The 24487-nt window shown below is 37.6% G+C and overlaps 1 protein-coding gene across 1 annotated transcript in view; it reads left to right on the plus strand.

Annotated features, from left to right (window-relative positions):
- Nucleotides 1-3497: 3497 nt before the first annotated feature.
- ELP2 (elongator acetyltransferase complex subunit 2) overlaps nt 3498-24487 on the plus strand; it is a 35010-nt gene continuing 14020 nt past the window's right edge. Inside the window, exons 1-14 of the mRNA XM_027451835.2 lie at nt 3498-3719; nt 3806-3884; nt 4126-4211; nt 5987-6137; nt 7251-7328; nt 9947-10011; nt 13314-13380; nt 14311-14445; nt 15369-15464; nt 17332-17432; nt 18617-18748; nt 19232-19381; nt 21942-22130; nt 24219-24288. Of these exons, the coding sequence (XP_027307636.1) occupies nt 3513-3719; nt 3806-3884; nt 4126-4211; nt 5987-6137; nt 7251-7328; nt 9947-10011; nt 13314-13380; nt 14311-14445; nt 15369-15464; nt 17332-17432; nt 18617-18748; nt 19232-19381; nt 21942-22130; nt 24219-24288 (1606 nt within the window). The 5' untranslated portion in view covers nt 3498-3512. The remainder of the gene's footprint in view (nt 3720-3805; nt 3885-4125; nt 4212-5986; nt 6138-7250; nt 7329-9946; nt 10012-13313; nt 13381-14310; nt 14446-15368; nt 15465-17331; nt 17433-18616; nt 18749-19231; nt 19382-21941; nt 22131-24218; nt 24289-24487) is intronic.

A 24487-nucleotide genomic window follows, 5' to 3' on the forward strand; every position in this document is an offset into this window, starting at 1 on the left:
ACTTGTAGACCTTAGTTTACCAATATTTTGCTAAAAATAAGTTACTCCAGTGTAACCGGTGAACTTGTTTTAAGCTTTTTTTTTTTTTTTTTTTTGTATAAGTAGTAACTCCCTTGTTGTGATTTGTCACTGTAACCCCATTGGCAGAACCAAACTGGGACATGTAAAAATTGTAACGAAGGCTATAGAGTGACTTCTAAAGTCTGCTTAGGCATCATCACAACCTTTTCTGATATTTGGTGAATCAAATTTTTCCTGTGTCAGAAAATTTACATGAAGGAGGGAAAAAAAGAAAGAATATTTTTATATGTATTTCTGAAAAATAAAGAAGTTACTTTATGGGAAGGAAAAGAGAAAGAACTAAATTGGATTCAGTAGGGTCACTAGATATGAATGAAGACTGGCAGCTGGTGACCAGCCCATAATATGTCCTCTTCCCCCCTTGTACTGACCACCATCAGTACTTTCTTAAAATGCACATGTTCCTAAAAAGTGTAATGGCTCTGCTGTAGTTATCTGTTCTTCTAAATTTCTATTATATTATTCCATAGAGTAAAGTTCGTATGTCACAGAGGAGTCACCAGCCCAAATCTGTCTTGAAAAACATTATGTTTATGCCCACTACTGCACTCAGATCCAGCTTCATTCGCACAACAACAAACACAACTCTTTGGCAGCACCAGACCTCCTCCTGCTGGAGCCCACTCTGGCCTTGGCAGGGCATGCTGAGAAGAGATGCTGCTGCACAGCCCTCCTCTGGACAGCACTTGCCAACTACAGCACTTTGATGCACTTTGATGACTGGATCCATGTGTTTTTGTTCAAGGAGCCATTTATTCTCTTAGCAGCTAACATTTCCAACGGTATCCCGTATGTGATCAGGCACAGACTCCTTCCTCTTGCACTCACTGGCAAAAGCTGTGCCCAGCTGCAACAGGTTCCAGAGCAGCTGACATCCAGTATTCATGAACATGCAGGCACACGGGGATAAAAAAGCCACGCAGGGGTGGTTTAGGGTCCAAAGTATTCAGTGTGCAAAGCAGAGGCTGCCTCCCCTGCATGTCTGCTTCTTTGCCTTCTGCTGCTTCTCGTCCCACCCATCCCTGTTCTCTGCACAGTCACAGAGAGCTTTCTCCCACTGCCATGGGCTTTCCAGCTTTTCCAGTTCAGAGCAGCTTCACTTATTTCAGGATGTCACAGGTACTCTTTGGGAACAGAGGGAAAGAACACCTTTAGGCAGTCACATCTGTATTTCATATCCCTCACTTCATATTTCTCACTTTCTGTCACAGTGTAGTTCGTTTATACATTACTCCAATGATCCCATTTCTTTAAGTCAGTTACTGTACAATGAAAACTAGAATACTAAGGCAGTATATATTTGTATGTATATACATACTATGGATGTCTCTTCATTTGGTTTCAAATTCTTGTGCAGGGAGGGCAATAAACATAAATAAATCAAGAAATAAAAACGTAACAGATTGAATTCTCTAATTTGCTATGATCTCATCTGTTTTTCTTGAAAAGTAGGTATACTCAGACATATTCAGATCACCCTGTTGTATGTCTGCTGTTGCTTAGTTGCAACTTCCTGCGATTTCTATGGCAGCTATTTCCGGACATCATAATAAACTGCAATATTAAACATGGCCTGTACCCAGTGACTTAATTTGCTATTTTTTTCTTGGAGGGATGCTTCACAGGTGACAGGTTCGATCAGTGATGTGTTAATGTACATCTGCAAGGACAAACAGACCTGGAACTCTTTAGAAGCAGGAAATCACAGAATCACAGAATGGTTTGGATTGGAAGGGACTTTAAAGAACCTCACTGCCATGGGCAGGGACAGCTCTCACAAGACCAAGTTGCTCACATTCTCATCCAACCTGGCCTTGAACACCTCCAGGGATGGGGCATCTACAGCTTCTCTGGGCAACCTGTTCCAGTGCCTCACCACCCTCTGAGTGAAGAATGTATTCCTAAAATCTCATCTAAAACTACCCTCCTTTAGTTTAAAGCCAGTACTCCTTGTCCTATCCTTACAGTCCCTAGCAAAGAGTCCCTTGTCAGCTTTCCTGTGGGTACTGGAAGGCTACTATAAGGTCTCCCTGGAGCCTTTTCTTCTCCAGGATGAACAACCCCAACTCCCTCAGCCTGTCTTCATAGGAGAGCTACTCCAGCCCCTTGATTGTATTTGTGGCCCATGATTTTCAGTGTCCAAAATGTGAAATACCAGGAAAAGGGTACTTTACCAAAACATCTGGGAAGCGATTAAGCAGTTTGCCAACTAAAAAAAAAAAAATGATAATAACCACAGGAATATGATTTCAGATATTCAATTTAGGTCTTTCCTAGCACACATGGCATTAATTTATATGCACAAGATATCCAGTTAATCTGGCCCACTGCTGGCACTTTTTATACCACTCGTGGATCTGGTAGTCTGGTAGACTCCAACCTCTGCTCCCCTTGCACCCAATTCTTCTTCAGTTGATGTAATTTATTTCTGTTGGCATAAAATGTGACTTTACAGAATGAAAACTTTCAATACTTGTCAATCCTTTGTACCTATTTGTGTACCCATTTTGGTCATCTGATAGTGTGCAGGCAGCCACAGTGATACCAAACCAAAAGGATCTATGGTTCGCCCCCCTTTTTGATTGAGCAAAATTTGAAATGCTTTATGAGCAGATAGGCCTAACTTTTGATATGTTTAGTTAGATAGAAGGAAGTTTAGAAACTTTGTATTACAGCTTCATCTGTAAGAAAATACAGACTTGTATCTCAAAGTGAGAGCAAGAGGACCCAGGCCTGGAGGATGTGTCAGAAGATTAGGTGAGAAAATCCTGCTGTGCATATGTCCTTGGATGTGTAACCAGCTAAGCTCAGTATGCATGCCTAAATTGAAACAATAAGACAAAAAAGAACGAGATGGCTTGAGCATGCGCAAGAACTGGGTCCAACCAGCGAACACAGTGTGGAGGACTGTTGTTGACCACCAGAAGACACCCAAAGACCATCAGTAGAAAGAAATGTACATACCCCGGGGACATTTGCATATTTTAATGAGTTATGGGAAATAATATGAATATGCCAATTATTCCTTGGAAATCTAATGAGTATGTATGTTTTGATTGGAAATATCCTTTGCAGCTGAGCAACTCGGTATGTACACTAGGTGGAGCGATCTCCTGTGCATCTGGCACTGTGGTTAAATAATGCTTTCTTTATAATACTCCAAATTGAGTCTTGGAGAGTTTCTTTGACCAACTTCTATGGTATCAACATCTCCCAGACGGGCCATTAGGCGAGGACCCAAGTAGTTATTTAAAACAAACGAATGAACACGCAGACACAGGAAAGTTTTAAACTTTCACAACTTCACAGTAACCCGCGGGCATTTAATGAAAAGCGTAATAAGGACTACGAGAACCAGCAATAGCTTTTATTTTCAAGCGGTGGCCGGCTGAGGGGAGGGGGCGAGGCAGAGCGGAGGGCGCCATCACAACATGGCGGCCCCCTGGCGGCGCGGGGTCGTTGCTATGGGAACTGCGTGCGGCCGCGCACGTGGCCGGCGGGGCAAGATGGCGGCGCCCGTCTCCCTCTGCCATGTCGCCTGCTGCGCCAACCGGGCGGGCGGCGGGGCCGTCTCCTGGGGGCGCCGGGGGCTGCTCGCCTTCGGCAGCTGCCGAGATGTCATCCTCTACCAGCCGGCGGTGAGCGGCCGGGGCCGGGCATGGTGGGGTTGGGCGGTGCGGGAGGCACGGTGGGCTGAAGCTCGGTGCTTTCTTCCTCCCCGCAGGCGAGGCGGGCGGTCGCCGCCCTCCGTGGGCACACCGGGAGGGTGAACTGCGTGCGATGGGTCCGCCGGCGAGGTGGAGGTGAGTGGCCCGGGGCCTCCGGGAGAGGCTGCTTTGAGCTTCCCCTTGTCTGAAAGTCATGCTTCTGCTCTTGAGCTGTCTTATATGATGCCACTCGTATCGGTCACGCTTTGTTTTAATGGAAACTTCGGTTGCAGTTCATGGGTGTGACGCTGTGCAGGTTGTAACTACTGTCACTGGTGTGTGGGGTTGGCTTCTGTTACAAAGAGTTGACAAAACTAACACGAATGTATTTTTCTAGCAACTGAAACGGAGTTGGTTTCGGGTGGGTCTGATAAACAGCTCATTCTGTGGGAATGGAGTGGAAAAGGAGTGTGGAACGATCAGGTAAATAGAAGTAGCATCCCTTAAAAACTGTCTTTTTTCCCCTTCTTGTTTCTCATGTACCAAAAACTATCTGTGAAATGAAAGTATTTATTTTATCTGTACTTTCTGTTCGTGCCTCTTCATTGTATCATTACTGTTGAATCCAATGTGTATCTCCTTCAGACTGTTGTCATGCCACGTTTTAATCTAAAATGTCTTTTATTCTTGTGTAGTATATCTTTTAAAATCAGACTTCATTAAGAAATTAGCTAACTACTCATCATCTGGTTTGTCTAACATGTCTAAAAGATCCTGTTTTGAGTCTTCAACTTTCTGATCTCATGTAACACTTTTCTTTAAATGGCCTTGAAGTCTTGATACTATGAAGCTTATTTTTAGTATATATTTTCTGTATACTTCTTAGTTTCTTTATATCGATTTCTAGTGATTTCTGGTCAATATGCCAGTATAGCGTTTGTATATAAGCAGTCTACAAGTATGGTATATGAGTTGGAGGAGGTGTTTAAAAAATACATGTGCAACAGTTGAGTTTTGTCAGAAAAATTGAGACAAGCAACTTACCTAGCTTACTACTCATACTGTAAAAATAAGTAAAAGGGAAAAGGTGCTGCATGGCATAAGAGTCTTCAGAATAAACTAAAATTTAGAAAAAAAGGATGCTTTATATAATTATCTAGTTTTAAAAACATTGCTTATTAAGCATTAGCTTGTGAATGGCTGTATAGGTAATCTGTTTTATAGGCTATCTCAAACTAGACGGTGAGTCTTCAAATGCGCAAGAGCAGAAATGTACTAGGGAAAAGTGCACATACCATAATCAGGCTAGTTTGATGAAGGAATGTTCTTTAAAACAAATAATTCCTGTTCTAAGTCTTTGCATACTTATTTAAAATTATATACGGATTTCTTTATTGACCTTTTCCACTAATACGGTACACAGCCTCGTTGTAAAACCTTTGAAAAACAATGTGAATAAATGTGCGCATTTTAATGACATTTCTATACTAGCATATATACTTCACAGGCAAAGTTCTGCATTGGACCAATTAAAATTACTAGTGCGGCTTACAAGATTTTTTTTGGAAAGAGATGTCTAATGCATTTATGACAAAATACGGATAAATGTTAGATTTCTTTTAGTCAGAGGATTAAAAGCTTCTCGTTTTGTTGTTTCTATTTATGATGAACATACTACAAAGTGAATCACCTTTATTTGTTCACTGAGAAACTTAAGTCTAAATTTTAGTTTAAGGACTAAAGAAGTGTTCTTGCAAATCAAAACATACTAAACAGAGCTGCTGTAGCTGCTATTTATTCCATTGGTGTTCTCTGCTCTGTCTCCTTCACTAAGGTTCTCCAAACTTTTATGAAATGCTCCTTAGGGTTAGGAGCAAGAGAAGGAGAGAAAAGAGTGAAATCTACTCTTCCTAACCTCAGTACTATTTCCAGCTTTCTTCAAGGAATTTGCATAGTGTGCACAGGAACAGTTAATTCTGTTCAGCTTTGATTCAGTCTTGTCAAGTTAACGCTTATTACTGCTGTACCCCTTCTCTATGCTTACTGGAATGTGTTATAACCTAAGCCTAGGTTGGCAGAAGCTCCACTATCACAAACATACAACTTATTTTCAGTACAAAGTGTTTTTTTTTTTTTCCCTTTTCCTTAAAATGTCTTTAAACTCCAGTAACTTATGTGGGAGAAGTTTTAATTTTGTTAGTTTGTATGACTTTGTAAAACTTTCTGATGTGTTCAGCTTAACTTTCTGATGTGTTCAGCTTGTGAAAAGCGTTACTCTTGAAGGTCATACTGAAGCTGTTTGTGCAGTGGATGCTGTCTACCAGTCAGATGAACCTGATTTAGATCTGTTAATAGCTTCTGCAGCGTCTGACTCTACTGTGAGAATCTGGTCTCGGCATGGTTCAGAAGGTAATTTATTTTTGAATGCAGCAACAACATACTGGCTTAATAAAAACGTTATATTTAATAGCGTTGGGTTAGATTTTCCTCAGAATATTTTTTCTTTATTTCTTGTCAGTGGTATGTTGGCTGAACTTACCAGTTTCTTTTTAACATGAGTTCAGAATTTGGTGCTCTGAACCACTGTTTGTCCTTGTAACTGGGAAGAAACTAGCTCAGTGTCTGCTTGTATGAAGTAAAATTACATAGTAGAATGATTAATGCTGGCATGAGAAAGGCGAGGTTAAACTACTCACCTATTTGTTATTATTAACTTGAGTCCAATAAAGTGTGAGATAATAGATCTTGACCTTCTGTTGAGCTAGGCCCTTGTACGGACACATCAGAGAATTGTTCTTTGAAATACGTAAGAAATAATCAGGGCAGATAGTCTAGATTTAAAGTGTTACTTCCTAGTTGGTAGTTGAGTTGTTATGACATCATCTCATGCTTTTTGTTATCCGGTGTTCTTGAGGGTTTCCCATTGCCCTGCCTAAGTGAGATTAATAAATGGGAGTTGCCAATCTTCATCCCCGTGTTCTAGAAGGCATTTCTCATGCTCCCAGAGAAGAGTCTGAAGTCCTGTCCTTTCCATTTTTTTGTTTTAATTTTGGGAAGGCTGTTCAGACATCTTGCTTGTTACTCTGATCTTGATGTGTCACCAGTTTAATTACTTCTAGGGTCTCAACGGTGTTAGGAGGAGGTCTGGTTTTTGCTCCTATTTCTGTCCACTCTTGTAGTGAGTCCAGCTTTAGCTTTCTGCATAACGAATGCTCTTGCCACAGGATGCAATATTCATTTCTTCACCAGAGTGAAACTGTACAACTTTAATATTCAGTGGAGAATAGTAACTTATCTTCTAACTCAGCTAACCACGGATGGATTGCCATGACCCCTTAAAAGATAACACTATTATTGAGGGTTATTTTCTCTCTAAAAATCAATGGATTCTGACAAAATGTAGAAGTTTTGCAGCTCCTTAAAATAAAATTGAATGGGGAATTCTAACTACATAATGTAGAAGATGACAATATAACAGTAATATGATAAATGAGATCAACACTTGTCTGTTCTCATTTTCAGCTAAATGCATTGACATTCTGCAATTTGGAAATGGATTTGTTATGGATGTCTCCTTATCCTTTTTGCCTGGCAGCAATGGTAAGTACAGCTGCATATCTTGAATATCAGTGCAGGAAAAATAAAATCTAAGAAATCTTCCAACTGGGTAACAGGATTTTAATTTAACCAACTCCAGACCCTTGTGTCATATATTTTGTTTTATTTAGGGAATTAGCCTAAGCTGATGCCTGTATTTAAAGATGTCATCTGAACTTTTCTTAGGAATTTAAAAACTACTGGCTGATCGCAGCATTTTGAAAATGCTGCTCAGAGTTCTTTAGTTGAACTAAGACAGCACAAAAACGGGGTAACACATAGAAGTGAGTGAGATAAACTGGTACTGATGGTTTCACTCACTTCTTATGCTGCTGCACCTTATGGAAATCTGTATCAGTCTTTTTCAAAACCAGGTGCATCCTCTAGCACAATACAAGCCTAATGCTTATGCTCTGTTAGGTTTGTGTTTAAGTATCATTATAGCCCCTCATTTGGATGGAGGAGTGATAGGCTCCGAAGAGGAAACATATTGAAGCTTCTTACAGTTTCTGGAGTGCCAACTACTTGCTGCATGTGTTCCACACTGATGTGTTTTTAGATTGTATGCCTCCAAGGCAGTTGCAGAAGCTTATTTTGGTCTTTGGCTTGAGATAATTCTGGGAGATACGAAAGCTGTATCAAGATGTGTTGCCCCATTTGGAAATACTTATATCTGCTTCCAGAGCACGTCTGATATCAAAACAGTGTCTACACTGGTGAAAAACTTCAAACCCTTCTCTCTTATTTTCCAGTAAATACACTAGTAGGTGGTTGCTGAGATGATGTTAAAAGGCTTAGGTTAAATCATATTAACTCCAGTGTGAGTTTTCCTTAGAAGTGAAGTGTCTGTGGTACCAGTTTAATGAGGATAAAATTCATACTGTGAAGTAACGGATTATTTCTTCACTTACTATACTGAATCTTCTTGAAATGGTGGAATAACAAACACTTTGCTTTACTGTGGAAAATCTACCAGAGCCCCCAAAGTCCAGTTTTGCCTAAAGTTGCGTTCAAAGCAGGGCTGTCCTTTATTATGGCCTCTCTCCCATCCTGACTTAAATTAGTTACCCAAATAGCACAATGCTCATAACCTGAAAAAGAGTACTTTACTTTTCTGAAGAGATGGTACTAGTTTCAAATCAGAAATTCTCATTTTCTATAAGGAAAATTAACAAAACATTAAAACAAAAAAGCCTCTATATTTCTTTTGATTGCCAGTTTCAGTACAAATGATTTGCGTTGCTAAGATTGTCCAGAAACAGTTCAAATTTTGAACTGTAAATATATATTTAGAAATATTTTCCCAGAAAAGAAGCTTTTAATAGAGCATAATCATATTCTGTTCTTTACCTCCTCCCCCAAAAAGTCCATGCAGTCGAACTGCTTCAGAGGGTTGTTGTGTATTATTATGTATAAAATTAAATGATAGCTTAAAACATATTAAAAATCTAATTGCTGATGATTTAGTCAAACATTAATATATAGTGGCGATTCAGAAGATTAATTAGCTTCAGGAAAAAATGATGTATGATAACTTTGGGAGTTGCTCTGAAATCTTTATGAAATCTATGCTGACACCTGTAGTAAGACTTAGAGAAGCTTTCACGTTGAGGGTAACCTGCAGCTCTGAAGTCAGGAATTAAACAAAGAATTAATTTTCTGAAGGTCATAGGCTATGCTCCTGATATAGAAGCATTTACAGGAAACTCTGATTCCACCAATCAAAGAAATTTAAAGCTCACATTGAAAACTGATTCATATGTAATGGATGCTTTAGCTTTCAGAAGACACTGAAGTTCATAATGCCTAGTATTTTAACTGATAGTTGCTGAAATATATTTTTTAAAAATGTTGAGAACCATTTGTCTCTTCAGAACTGAATTGCAACAGGTTAAAAAGAGAGCAAACTTGAAAAAGCATTGCAAATCATCTTGTCTCCACTACAGTTGGACCTCAGTTTCCAACTATTTTTTTTCTTTTTCTTTTGGAGGATTTCATTTCAATTGATGCAAATTATGTTACTGTAGAGCATTTCTGTGAAAAATGTATAATAGTCCATTTTTGCCAGTTTTATACTTCTTGATAGAACGTTCTGAATGAGAACATTTGCATTTGTCTGATGCAGCGACTAGCTCACAATTTTCTTATTTTTCTTACTCAAACTTTTATTCAGTAAGTATGTAATTACTGTAATGGCCTATAAAATGTATTCCTCAGGAAAGCACAATACAGGCTCCAAGAACACGTATTGTGTTATGTGAAAAGAAAACTCACTGTTGCTGAATTTCTGTGGACCTGAAACCAGGTCTTCTTTCTGAACAGTACATTACCTCTAATCCAATATTTTCAACCCTATGTAAGGCAAGGTCTCCATAGCCTTTGTGTGAACAGGAAGCTGTGTTTACTTACGTGCCAAAATATCTTCTGAGTTTTGTGTTCCTGAAATACTAGTTTATTTTAAAAAATATAAGGTGTGTGTCTGAGAAAACAATTTTTAAAAAGTGATATCATGCCTTCCTATAAGTTTATATTATTGTATTTGTTTTTTATCTATGTAGTTTTTCATATCCTAGAACATCAGATTTTGTAACTTCAGTAATGGACTTTTTTTTCCATTTCAGTACCAATACTGGCTTGTGGTGGTGATGACTGCAAAATACATTTGTTTATACAGCAGAGCAGTCAGGTAATCATAGCTTTCGTGTCTTGCTCAGAACGTTACACAGTTTTGCTTCTTTTCTTTTCATATGTGCTGCTGATTTTTTTTTTTTTTTGAAGTTATTCTATAGCTACGATCTGTCTCTAGATAACCATCACACAAAACTACCACTGTTCAAATAGTTCATTCATTTTCTTGATAATGGTGAAATGCTCATACAGAATGCTGAAGCTGGATTCTGTTTGTAAAAGTGTTATTTTTCCTTATTTCTTCCTTACTTGAAGATACCCTGTGTCTTTATCCCCACTGACATGAAATAACTATGACTGCTTCTTTACTGAGTATCTGTGCACTGAATGTTTCATATGGAGATGATGTTATTTTCACTCTATAGATTCCTAAAGAAAAACTGGTATGATTTGTATGTGTTAAACTGTATTTTTGTTAACTATGCCCTTTGTGCTGAATGCTTCTGAATGTCCAAACAAATACTTGAAATAGTATCTGATCTTCTATAGGCATTCACATTTTTCATCTATTATTTGGAGGCTGGCAATCCTTAGTTTTTCATACAGTTAAATGTTCCTCTGGTGCTCTACAAAGAAATTCTGTCCTCTCTTGCAGCCGTTCAGAAATTTTGTCAGATTCTAAAGGAGCTGTTGCATGATTTGTCTTCCAAAACAGAAGTCAATGTCTCTTCTTTCTCATCAGTCCCTTTTAAAAAAACAAATGAACAGGGATCCCACCTTTCCCCTCAACAATGTACAAATGAGCTTACCAACCAAAAACCCTTAGTGAACTAACATGTATAGGAACCAATTATTTTTCTGAGTTTTCTGAGGTACAGTCCCCTTAGATTTTGAGAAGTATGTGTTTCTTTTTTGCTTGTTGAGACAAATGAAAATAATCATATAGATTATCTTGCTTGATCAGGCTGTCATGTACATAATAAGACTTTTTGGTTGATTAAAAAATAATAATACTTTGTCCTATTATCTCCTATGTCAGTGGTATCTTGACCACTAAGCAGGAACAGAGAGTTGGTTTCTTAGCTTTATTTTTTCCTGTGAAGCTCATGAGTTAAATCATTTTAATGATATTCTCTAAGAGCTAGCAGTGGCAGAATGCCTCTCATGATTCTTAGTGTGCAGTGATGCTGAAGGAAGACTTCTATCTCTGCCAACGTGCAGCTGATTTTCCAGATTCAAAATCTGGAACTTGTTTGCTTCTATGGTTCAGACCAAACTTTCAGTTTGACTGGTTCTCCTAGTTAGTCAGGTTCTCTCAGGTCTGTTGACACCTTTTGTGGCTTCTGTAGCTCTACTTTTAGAGGTATTTGAAGAAATTGACGTTGTCCTGCCACTTTTCAATAAAACATGATGTAGGAGAGTGACTAGAACCTGAACTTTTGCCTTCTTCCCTCTCTGGTAAGGTTCCATAGCTCTGTCCCATTAACTCTTGGAAATCTCTTCCTTTAGTTCATGATCAAAGATTGTAGGAATGCAAAGGCACAAAGTGAGTTTGTGAGAAATACTACTGAAATTCAGGCAGCATTGTTATACTTAGAGGAAGGATGAGGTATTTTCAGGTTTCTTTTACTAGCTGATTCAGGCTGCCTTTTGGGTAATCTCATGAATCTTACAGTTGAAATATATTTATTCATAAAAATGGTTTTGAAATTCAGAGGGCAAACTTCACATCCTTACAGATAATTTATTTGAAGATCCCTTAAAGCATTTAGTAGAGAGAAAAAAATGTTTCTCTCTTTACTTTTCTGAGTTCTTGAAAGAGGGTATTGATTTATAAAAGCACTCAGGGAAAAATCTTCAAAAACCATTCCATCTTCCTGCTAGAGATATTATGGCCCTGTGAAGGGGAAGCAGAGCAAACCAGACTGTCAAAATAGAGCTTTAAAACAACATCTGTATGTTGAGCTTGGCTTATTTAAGGTTTTTGCTGTGTATGTTTGAGTATGTTTTCCCTGAAATTATTCTGTCTAGTTGAAAAGTGAAATAAGAGAGTCAAGATAATTTGGGCTTTTTCTAATTCCATGATGATTGCCAGCTGTATGGAGGAGGGAGCTCACATTAGTGCCAGCCAGAGAAAAACAGTAAGACTTGGACTTCTGCTACCTATTGTCCTGTTTCTGGACACCAGTGAAAAGAGTTTGCCTTCATCCTCTTTGCAACTTCCTTTCAGATACTTGTATATATTGATGAGATTACCCCAAGCCTCTTCTTTGTCTGAACAGCTTTCCCAGCCTTTCCTCACAGGAGGGGTGCTCCAGTCCCTTTGTCATCTTTGTGACCACTGGACTCTTTCCAGTAGCTCCGTGTCTCTGTTGTACTGAGGAGCCCAGAACTGGTCACAGTATTCTACACGTGGCCTTACCAGCACTGAGTAGAAGAGATGGATCACTTCCTTCAACCTGCTGGCTATACTTTTTGCCTAATACAGCCCAGAAGGCCTTCTTAGCAGCAAGGGCAAACTGCTAAACCACGTTCAATTTGGCATCCACCAGGGCCCCAGGTCCTTTCAGCATGTGCTGGTACCTGGAGTTGTTCCTCCCCGGGCGCAGGACTTAGCACTTCTCCTTGTTGAACTTCATGAGGTACTTATCAGCCCAGTAGCAGTTACAGACCACTCCAGTCTGTAAAACGGTAGTATTACAAATGTTACAAATGAAAACCTACTAGTAATGGAATTTCTCAAAAGAGAACCTGGACTGTGTTTGTGTTCCTGTGTTCATACAGAGGCTTCTATCTGCAGATACAGTTCTTGATGTATAGCACACTTTGAAAATTAGCAATAAACTTAAGAAACATACAGAATATTTCCAGCCCCGTAAGTAGTAATTCTTAACAGCATTGTATCAGAAATTAATTATGGAAATAAACGAAGGCACATCTAGCTTTCTTGCTTGATTTTTTTACCTGTATTCATTCTTCACATCATCTATAGGTGCATCTACTTTGTCTAATACAAATTATTTACCATGTTATATTTGGATTGTGTTATTTTTTGTGTAGCACTGTCAGCAGGATTAACTTAAAAAGCTAAAATAAAATAGATTCATCTCCTTAAATTTTTATGCTTTCCTGCTTATATATGGGAAGTGCCGTAATGTAACATGTTTACACAATAGTGACAAAATCAGAAAGGCCTATTTAGAACCTATCATTGCATTACAATCTTTTGTAACAGGTTATTTTTCCAATTTCAAATAATAAAAGCTGTAAATATGAAAGATCTCAAAATCCAAAGCTAATTGACTGTATGTGCATGGTAACCAAATACATTTTTATGACCTAACAGGAAATTTTATTCAGTTTCAGAAAACATTAATCCTCCCTGGCCATGAAGATTGGATAAGAAGCATTGAATGGGCAGTGTGTGGTCAGTATGAAAGAAAAAAAGTGGAATACTGGTTTAATGATAGTACTGATATTTTACCACTCCAGCAGGTGTTTTTGAAGCACTGTAGCTTCTGAGCTCTTGTGGTTGTACATTTATTTATTTTTTTGAGATGGTGCACAAATATTAAAAATCAAAGTGGAACTTTGTGACTTGTTAAAAACAGGAATTGTTGAGTCTATACTGCAACCATGTTTCAGTTCTCAAAATTACTACTACAGTAAGTTTGATACAGAACACACTTATGTTTGCATTCCTCATTTTATTTTGCTTGCTTCAAGCGTGTTTACATAACTGATGCCTAATGCAAACAAATAGAAAGACAATTTGCTAAAGTTCCTCAGTATGGCAGTGTCTATATGTGAATGAGGAATAGTTTGCTGCTTCTTCAAAAGGGTCAAAAATAGAGTGAAACTATTTTCTTCTTCCCCCCATGTGTTTTTTTTTTTTTGTAAGAATAGGAGTTTAAAAAGAGAACCTATTCAGACATTAACTCATCAAATATTTATTGCAATGGCAAAAATAAAATAGAGCATTAGATGATGTTACAGTCCTGAAGGAAGAAATGGATTAAAGAAGTTCTTATCAGTATTAGGTTATTCATTGTGGATGTTGGAATTGGGAGAGCGAAGGCCATAAGTAACAGGGAAGCTCATATATAGTATTACCATGAGACATTTCCCTATCTAATAGGCATAGAAATGTCTATAGTCAGTATATTCTAAACAAGTGTAGAGTTTGAAATGGTAGAGTAAGTTGATGTTGAAATAAAACAGCAGTATTTATGATAAGTGTAAAACGGGGAAAGTGAGGAAAATGCTGTAGTGAAAGTTTGGAAAGATAGTAGTTTAGTCATGGCATTGGTTGCAATGAAAATACAACTCTTTAATTGTCATGTTTTTAACCAAATAGATGAAGACCTATTCTTAGCAAGCTGTGCTCAGGATTGTTTGATAAGAATTTGGAAAGTGTGTATGAAATCAAAGGAATCTTCAGAAACTGAAGATTATTCTATAAGACTGAAAGAGAATGTTTTTACTGTTAAAGGTAGGTACCAGCTGTAAAATTCTCATATACATCTTCTTGTGTATCTGTTAGTGGTTTCAGGGGGCTATCAAGCTGTTTACCATCTAATTTGTTTTCTTTCTTGTGTTAGAAGTATCAGAGACCAGTTTGACTGCATTGTTTTGTTCAGCTGTTAGAAAAGTAGAGTTACTGTTTTAAAGCAGTGGCTGTATAGAGTTAACAATGTGTTAGAAAAATGGTTAAGCAATGAGGGAGCTTAATATCAACCTGTACTGTTATACATATTCCAAATGCAGTACGTAGCCAGGAGATATATTTGTCTGTGGGAGGTATGCTGCTAGGCAGCTCTCCTCCAGTTTAATAACATACTTCTTACTTCCTTTTAAATTCAACGCATTAAGAGGAACACTGTTACTTAAACCTCTGGAAAGGATTGGAGACAACAGATAAGTATGTGCAGACTTACTTTGTGGTTTTTTAATGTACTATTTGAGCACTCTAATGTCAGGGGCTTGCAATTTTGACATAGTGGGGTAAATTACTAGACAACTTAGGTAATATAATGAGGTTTGTATGATGCGTGTAACAAGTGCTTATGATACTTTCGCCAAATTCTAATGGATCATTATTTTTACAGTCGTTTGGAGATGTAAATATGTCTAAGAATATGGGCAGAGATGATGTCAGAGTTCACTTCAAAATTCTCTGAGAGCTCCATAGGAGTTCTGTGATACCACTTTGAGGCAATAGGCGACGTGTTAGTGTCAATATGGTATGCAGGGCTTGCAGCAAAGTACGTTTTCAAGGACCTGTTCAATGTCAATAGGCTGTTGAAATACAGGTAGATGATGAAAGTAGTTGCTTTTATCACTGAAGATATCAGAAATGGTCTGTTTTTTTCTTGACTTTTAGAAAGAAATGTGATTTTCTCTGATTTCTGATAGATACTGGTACAACATACGCAGTTACTTTGGAGTCTGTATTGGCTGGTCATGAAAACTGGGTGTATGCAGTCCACTGGCAACCTTCCTTTACCAAAGGTAAACCAACACTAAACACCATAGCAGTTATATTAAACATCATACGCATGACTAAAATCATGTGTTTTTTCATTTCATTTGCATGTTCACTTGTCACTGTGGACTAAGAAAACGTTTAAATTCTGCAAATAATGTTTTATAGGTAAATGGATATTTTGGCTGAACGTGCCAGTAGCACATCTGCTGTTCATGCTGCAAAGGCTGAGTCTGTTGCAAGATGCTGTATTCTACTTGCTTCATTGTAATTGATTTATTACAGGATTAAAAATAATTCAATTTATAGCTATGAATTAATAGCTGTAATATTTTCTCGTGATATATGTATTTGAAATGTATGTTTTTTTGGAAGGTCAGTATTAACTCAAGAGCGCTCCTTTCTTTTTCTTGGACTACAAAGGAACAAATAGCATCATTCAGAAGATTAATCTCCAGTCTTCCATGCATTAATTTAGCATGCCAGGAATTCCTTGAGTATCACTTTTCTCTAGCTAGCATGTAGCTTTAAGGCATTAACACTGACTCTTGTTGAAAAATTGTTATTTAGTTACTTTAATTTTATATCTTGATCTAGTCTTTATTTTTCTTCTTAAATCCTTAAATTCTGACAGCCTTGTTTGCAGTACTGATTTGCTGGTGCATGTCTGCCTGGTATGTAAGGGATTGAGATTCTTGACTTGATATGCTTGCATCATCAAAAGGCCCCTGTGTATTGTTATTGGCAAAGCTGCCTTTTTGTTTTTTTTTTTTGAGGTGTCTTAGTTGCTGGTGGCAGGTGATTTAACCAGTACAAAGCACAGCTTTGACAGTATGTATACAGCACTTGAACAGTAGAGTGCAATTAGGATGGTAAAATAGCTGTAGTGAAAGACATGGCACTTGCTCTAGAAATGCTGGCTTAGTCTGTTCTCATACCACCTTTTTTTTTTTTTTGGTGGGAGGAAATGGGGGTACACCAGTACAAGACAATGCAACATTTTGCCTCTAAATCAAGGTTTAGGCAAAATACAGGCATGCAAATCTTGCATTGCATTCAGAAACTTTTGTCTTGTTAGACAATGTAGCTTTCCTTACACCATCTTACACCATGCTTCTATGTTCATACAGCTTCTTGTGTTCTGTGGTCCTACCCAACCTTGCATTCCCCAAAATAGATTTTCTTGTTCAATAGAGGCAGGCTGAGTGGAGAGACAGATCCAGGGCATTGCTTACGACTTCTCAGTGCAGCAGCTAAGAGATCTGGTGCTGACAATAGATACTGCCTCAGGAGATGCCCACCAACGTCTCTGTTCTGAAGGGCTCCTCAACAGTTATCCTAGGTGTTTCCCCAACGCATGGTGAAACACCTAGCTCCCTAGGGAGTCTCATTGACTTCTGTGAGCTGTCCTTACTGCTGTATTTATTGCAAGGTGCTATAGTCAGCTGAAATCCATTAGCGAATCTAACCCTGAATTTGAAAAAACAGTGAATATTGGCATAGAAATTTTGTTGTTTTAAACTGGAAATCTCCTGGTAAGAACTTTATGTGAAGAAAAGATCCGACCACTTCTATGTGGTCTCGCTGTGAAGCTCTAGCTTTTCTTCTGAATGACATTTTTTCCAACATCTGTTTGGAGTGAATAACAGTAGAATATGGTTGTTCTCATGTATGTATTTTACACTTCATTTGGGAGATAATGGCTTAAAAAATACAATACCTACTAATGAAGGCCTAGTAGGTAAGCAAGGCCTATTAAGCGTGGCATTTAAGTGCTGCATTGCACGTCCCCACTGCTCATCTAATTTCTTAGCGTGTTTGCATTTCAGTATGAGCAAATTCTTTTAGAAAGCATTCTCATGTTGTAGGATAATCATTTTTCTTGTACTGTAGGTGGCAGCATACAACAACCAATGAGGATACTGTCTGCATCAATGGACAAAACTGTGATCCTCTGGGAACCTGATAAGGAATCTGGAGTTTGGCTAGAACAGGCAAGTGCCAGTCTTCCTCACAATATATACTGTATTAAAAGTGGCTTTTCAGCATTGTATGTATACCGGAAGAAAAACAAACTCTATAAAATGCTGGGAGAGAAAGGCTTTTTTCTTCTTAGGAGAGAAAAACTTCTTTCTTGCAGAATACTCATTCTGACACTGTTGCAAGTAAACCTATGTTTATCAAAAATGATTTGATGCAGCATAATTTTTATTGCTTTCTTATTACAATACTGGAGAGATTCTGACAACAGTTTCTGCTCAACTGTCATTCACAGAATAGCAAGTCAGGTGCTATATAGTAACACACACTGTGTACTCAGACAGAAGAGGAAGAAACCACCCTGAAATATTTATAGTTAATCCTTGTGGGAACATGCATTGAAGCACTTTCGCCAGGGCAGCTGACACAGAATTCACAAGCCTTGTTTTATTCACAGTAACTTGTTCATGGGTTGTGACATGAGGTTTTTCTTCTGTTTGAGCTGGATGCCCATGTTTCACTGTATTATTTTGAATGCTGTTCTAATGTGGATCATTTTAAATAAACAAGTAGTACAATTTTTTACAAGATTTATTTAATGCTTTGGTAGGTGTCTTTGGAAAAGAAGATTAACTGAAAACATATAGCAGTATTTCAGCTGAATTTGTTTGTGTAGGGTTATGCCAACCATTGGTTATGACTTCCGATCACAAAGAAAGTTTTAATACTCTCTCGAGGGAAAGAAGAGAATTAGAGTAGTGGATGTAATTCTTCCCCTGTTCCATTGAAAAATCCTTCTGCCTTTCTACTTGAAGTATGAGTTAGTTCATAGTAGAGTGAACATACAGAGAATCTATTTGTTGTCTGCCTAAATTTGCAAGCTTCTAAAAAGCAGTTGTGCTGTAAAGCCTGTGAGTCGTTACTTTCTTTTTAGATTCCATTTGCATTGATTAGACCTCAGACTGAGCAAGATCCCCCTCCCGAGATGTTTAGGAAGGGAGACTGCGTGCAGCAGCAGCACGCAGCTTTAATTCCCATGATATTTTGGTACTCAACTTTGCAGTTACACAAAGTACATTTGAAGAATATTGTATAATGTAAACTCTTGCCTATAACTAAATTTGCATCTCAAGAGATTAGGATGAGTTTATATGAACTGAAGGCAATTTTCATGGATATCTCACTTCTGTTAATTCAGGTGCGGGTAGGTGAAGTGGGGGGCAATACCCTTGGATTTTTTGACTGCCAGTTTAGTCCAGATGGTTCAATGATCATTGCTCATGCTTTTCATGGAGCATTTCACCTTTGGAAACAGTCTTCAGTTAATAAGGTATGTTATTTATTTGTTATTATTAGTGCTTAAAAACATTGTTTGTCGCTTTAGTTGAGCTGTATTATTAACAGAAAATATCAAATGTAACAGTGCAGCTTAAAATTAACAATAGAGATGTCCACCTTCTGAATATAGCATTCTGCAGGAGCCTCACTCCTGCACAGAAGGGAGGTTGGAATTACTCAAACTCTAAATTTGCCTTCTTGCAGCAACCACAAAGTTGGTGGAGTAAACTGAGTACATCTGTAGCTTTGCTTTGCTCAGAAATACCATCTAAACCAATAACACTAATTTATTCTAAATTGGAGCAATGAATCGACATTTGTGTCCTTGTAGGCACTACGAGTTCTATTAGAAGTATTTGCTGTTTTCATATGTCCTGTTTGTTTATTTCCCAATAAGGTCTTTGTTACTTATTTTGGTTAAAATATGCTAATCAGTCAACTGAAAACTTTTTGCTTGTTTGGTTAATTTTTATAGAAAGAATGGACTCCAGATGTTGTCATTTCAGGACATTTTAACAGTGTAGAGGATGTGAAGTGGGATCCAGAAGGAGAATTTATCATCAGCGTTGGACTGGATCAAACTACTAGACTATTTGCTCCGTGGAAAAGAAAACATGAGACAGAGGTATGGTCTTCAAAGACTTGGTGGGGTTGTTATAGAGGTCTTGCCTGTCCTGAGTTTGGAATAAGTATAACTCTTACCTCAAATTTCCCCAAGCCATGATCTCTTCAAAACTGCTTGTGTAAGTGTTTGGTTTTGTCATTCAGTATGTGTTTTCACTTTAAAAATACTAGTGGTAAGTTTTAGTTTCATGTGATTTGACTGCTGTTTAATCCTGAGTTTACCTCTGGTTTGCCTTCAGTTAGTGTTCTTGTAGGCTTTGGAAAACCAACTTCTGCAATAAGGCAAGAGGAGGAATACCTGTCTGATTCTAATAACCATTTATTGCCCTCATTTAACATTTGGCTTAGCACTGTGGCAGGGAATCACAAAGATAATTTTTTTTCCTACCCACATGCTCACTGTTGTTTTTTGTTTGTTTTTTTTACAGCATTTTGTTTATGAATGTGACTGTTTTATCAGAATGATTACCTGCCACTGAACTGCATTTGGCACCTATGTATGCATCTTTTCTGGAACTGCTATTCCTGAATAACTTTGTATTAGAGAAATCTAAAGTTTGATGTGGGGAAGCCCTGTCTGGGAATGCAGAAGTTCCTGTTTCTAGTCGGTCATGCATTTTGGTAGTATTCTACAAGTACAATCTTTTTCTGGCAAGATTGTACTAATGTTCTATTTAGGCAACTGCCAGAAACTAGAGTGATTGAAATCGCTATGCTATTAGCTGGGGAAGGTAAAGAGTAGCTATTAAAACTCCCTTAGCAAAGCTTCTGCAGTGTAGGCCAGCACAGGGTGTCTTATGTTTCAGGGAAGAGTGAATTTGGCACCAGTTCCTTGATTTATTTCCAGGCCCCACGTAAGTGGTAGCAATCCCAGCTCAAGTTCTAAGCTTTGCATTGTATTCGTAGGAAGGGCATCTTCAATTTCCTTCCCTGCTTCTTCCCCTAATCTCCAAGCTGGAGGGTGCGACACCTTTGTGGAAAAGATAGTTTGTTGGATTTGACATACGGAAGCCAAGTCCAGGACTAGCACGTTATGTAAGTTGGCAGCATTCAAAGAGTTACTGATAGCACATCCTCTGTGACCTACTAAGTACCACTTTTCATTATGTGTACTGTTTAATTTTTTATCGGGAAGAACTGAGGTTTATATGATTTACTTGTGCAGCTGTTCCTGCTGTCCCTGATTTTTTTTATTTTATTTTTTTTAAATTAATCAACTAATGTAGCAGAGTGGTGGTAGTCTTCATACCTAAGTGGACTGAATTATTGTACTTCCCCTTCCTGTTCTGACAAAGAGCAACCTTCTGGCTGGATAGATGTGAAAAGCCAGGTAGTGCCAACACTTTGTGTCATAGGGTCTGGGAAAAAATGATAGCATCCTGTAGGTGAAGTGAGATGAAGGGCTGAGGTAGAAATGGGTCATCTGAAGGGGAATGGAGATAACATAAGCTGTTAAAATGCCTGCCTTTCTTTACCATACAGGGTTTAGCATTTTAAAAATTGCAATACCTGATGTTTGTCTTAAGATGAATAGTTCAGATATCTGTGAGAAGTTAGTATTAAAGCTCAGTATTCAGGATTGTTTTTTTTTTTTTTTTTTAAGAGTGCCAAGAGTTAAATGAGAATTATTATCCCTTCTTAAAATTCCAGATCTGATACTGTACTTAGTTCACATACCAGAAATAAGGGATAACAGCTAGCTTCAATTTGTCATGCAGACCTGTACCAGGGTTTTTCTGGATGAAGTTTATTGTACAACTTAGGCAACCCTCCCTTGGTTTTGATGTTTTTTTCTTTTTTTTTTTTCCTGTTTCGTTCCTATTGTGTGCTGTGTTCTAAAGTATGTGAAGATGCATGGGGAAGAAGGGTTATTGTGCTATTATTTTTTATTCAAATCATGCTCTTGTGAAAAATGAGATTTTGTAGGTTTTCTCAAATACTCTATTCACATGGCATGGGAAGTTTTAAAAATGAAACTGAAATGAATTTTTAATGTGGTATAGGCAGTTTGCAGTAAACATAATGCCTTTCCTCATGTTTGCATATCTAGTGTAGTGTAAACTCTGTATTTACTGCAGTTTTTCAAACACTTTAATTCTGAAGTAATATAGAGTAATTCAAATTAAATAACAACTAGCAGAACTAGAATTAACTCAAAAATGCACGCTGTATTATTCCAACTGAAATACCGCATGTAAGTAGCAGCAAATAGTACTTCCTAAAAATCTTTTCACAAAGAATCATTTTTTTTTAAGTGTAGAATAAACCATTTACATATTTTTTTTCTAAAAATCTAATATTCTTTCTTGGCTTTTAGTAAGAAAGGTAAGCAAATGCCTTGGAGACATTGCAAATGCAGGGACACCATTTACTAATTATAAGAATTGTTTAATGGAAGAATGAGATTTGACTGTATGTGTGCATACATCAGTAGAAGGTTGTATTAACTTTATTTGCTGGCTTTATCAATGTAAAGAGAAGTATTAGTACTTTTTGCAACTCAAAATCTTGCTGCTTCTCTGGTTAAGAATTACACTTCAACTGCGTTTTTATTTATTTAGGTAACCTGGCATGAAGTTGCAAGGCCTCAAGTACATGGGTATGACATGCGCTGTCTGGCAATGATTGGCCGGTTTCAGTTCGTATCAGGAGCAGATGAAAAAGTGCTTCGAGTTTTTCGTGCTCCCAAGAATTTTATAGAAAACTTCAGTAACATCACTGGTATTCCAATGGAAAAGCTGTACTCCCAGGTAAGTGTTTCACAGCAATACAAACTTAAGGCACCCCTCTTCCATGTAGATAAAAATCAGTGCTCTAGAAAACATAAAATTGCACTAAATTCCATAAAAATGCTTTTAATGGTTCTGAAACTTAGCGTTATTTCTCTTTTCCCTTCTGTTGGCTTCCATGTATGTTATTTCAAATGTATTTTTTATGGTGCTGTCTTACAAAACAGGCTGTATTTGAAACAAAGCAAGGCCAAGCAATTTCTGAAGATTGTAGACTACTGGTTAAAACAAAAACAAAAAACACCAAAAAAAAAACCCACATGATTTGAAAACAAATAGTAAGGCCTGAAGATGTACTTCTCCTTAATTTAAGGGCGTAGTAGTAGACTTGTCTAGATGTAATTATTATTGTGTGGTTATGTGTTGTTTTTTATTTCCAAGCAGCTGATTAAAAAAAGCACAAAGCTTTCAGTGTTGTTGTTAGCTGCTATATATAAATATTTATAAATACGTATTTGTTCATGCTTTATTTCCTCTTGGCTGTGGAAATTTTCTTGCAAGTCCTTTAGATTTCAGTTCTTAGGCCTATAGCTGTTTTTAGATAAATACGCTTTCCTGCTCTGTGGAAAGATAAGTCTGCAGCATTGCCTTCTTTTTTTTGCTACCCATTCACTTTAAGGTCTAATTTTGTTTTTCTCTGGGTTTTGTAGAGCAGCCCTCATTCAGGGTAGCTACCCCTGTACAGTGCCTTGCATGCTCTTTGCAATTCTGTCTCAAAAGCAAATGTTTTCTGGGTAGCTGCTTGTTGGTGGATTAGCCCTTCCGTTTCATTTAATAATTGAAATATCTGGGAAAGAAATCTCTTCACTTTTGGTAGCAAGAAGTTACATAAGTAGCTATTTATTGCTTTAATTCTGCAAGTCTTTGTAAGCATTTGTGTTAATGACGTGCAAATAACGTTGTTCTATTATAATGCTGGCAGGTGTCATTATTTTACTTTTATGTAGGCTTTCCTTATCAGCTCTTCCTCTGACTGCTATTTTTTGACCCATGATATCCCAAAGTGCTTCACATGGACTTTGTTTAAAGAGGAGGGCTTTACGAGCTCTAATGATATAGATACTCTTAAATAGCTTTGTTGAAATATTTCAATGTGAATGCTTATTTTCGCTAGTGCGTAAGCTTTTTCTTAATTTAGCTCATGTGCATTCCCCCCAAAAATTTACTTAAAACCAAAAAAAGCAAGCTTATATTCAAAAGAAGATGAATAGGATTTTATTCAGCTTAAATCCACGAACTTGTATTATACCTTGGGTTGTAATGAAGAAGCACTTCTGTTTTAGAAGCCTCAGGTTGGTATGTTTGTATCACACATTGTCTCATCAAATTATGAACATTTAAATAAGTAACATTGTTTTTCTTAATCTGACACTTAAATTATAAATCCAGTTATGTAAAACAGTCTTTGAACTTTCCAGACCATTGAACAAAGAGGGTTTATAGCTGTTAGATCAAACCCCTTTCTATCTCTACACAAAGGGCCTCAATCCTATTTACCATTTCTGATTTTGAGCTTTTCTACCACATCTTTATGGAAATATTTTCTAATTATTTGTCTTTCCTCTTGGCTCTTCTAAATGGGCACATGTTCTAGCCATACCTGTTATGTGCTGGATTGTGTTTGAAGTTATAGGCAGAGACACTCATTCTCTGTCCATGTTTCCAAAATGCTTCCTTCTTATTTCACCTCAGAGCAGACTGTGCCCAATCTTACTGCATTTAAAACTGCAGAGCTCTCAGTTGAGCGCTTATCATGTGCATTCTAGGATAAATTAAATTGTGGTAGAAAACCTTTAAGTAGGAATGAAGATGCATGCTTGATGGCAAAACACTTGTGCTGATGCCTTAGAGAAAGCTTTTTTCTTCTTTGCAGAGTAGCATTCTTTATTTTGTCTGGGGTGTGCTCTGGATGAGTTAGGAGTGTTTCAAAGTGTATCCCCTTCTCTCTAGAAAAGTCTCTGTTATTATCACAGGGATTCATTAACCCGTGCCCTTTAAAACCCAATCCTACATGACAATCTGTGAAACCTCTCTTTTTTTTTCATTCAGCATTCATCTGAACTTCCAGAAGGTGCAACTGTGCCAGCTTTGGGTTTATCCAATAAAGCTGTTTTTGAAGGTATGGTTAATGAGAAATAATGGTGACGGTGCTTCATGTGTAAAGGTTTTTAAATAGTTATTTTAGTGTTTGTCTTTTTGTTAGGTCTATCATTGTGGACTTGACTGCAAGTTTAAAAGCTAGAAGTAAAGTTGTGCCATGTGCTGATTTGTCTGGCAGTACCGAAATCTAGTGCTTAACGAAAATAACACAAATGAGA

The sequence above is a fragment of the Anas platyrhynchos genome, chromosome 2, assembly GCF_047663525.1.
Source record: "Anas platyrhynchos isolate ZD024472 breed Pekin duck chromosome 2, IASCAAS_PekinDuck_T2T, whole genome shotgun sequence".
NCBI lineage: Eukaryota > Metazoa > Chordata > Aves > Anseriformes > Anatidae > Anas > Anas platyrhynchos.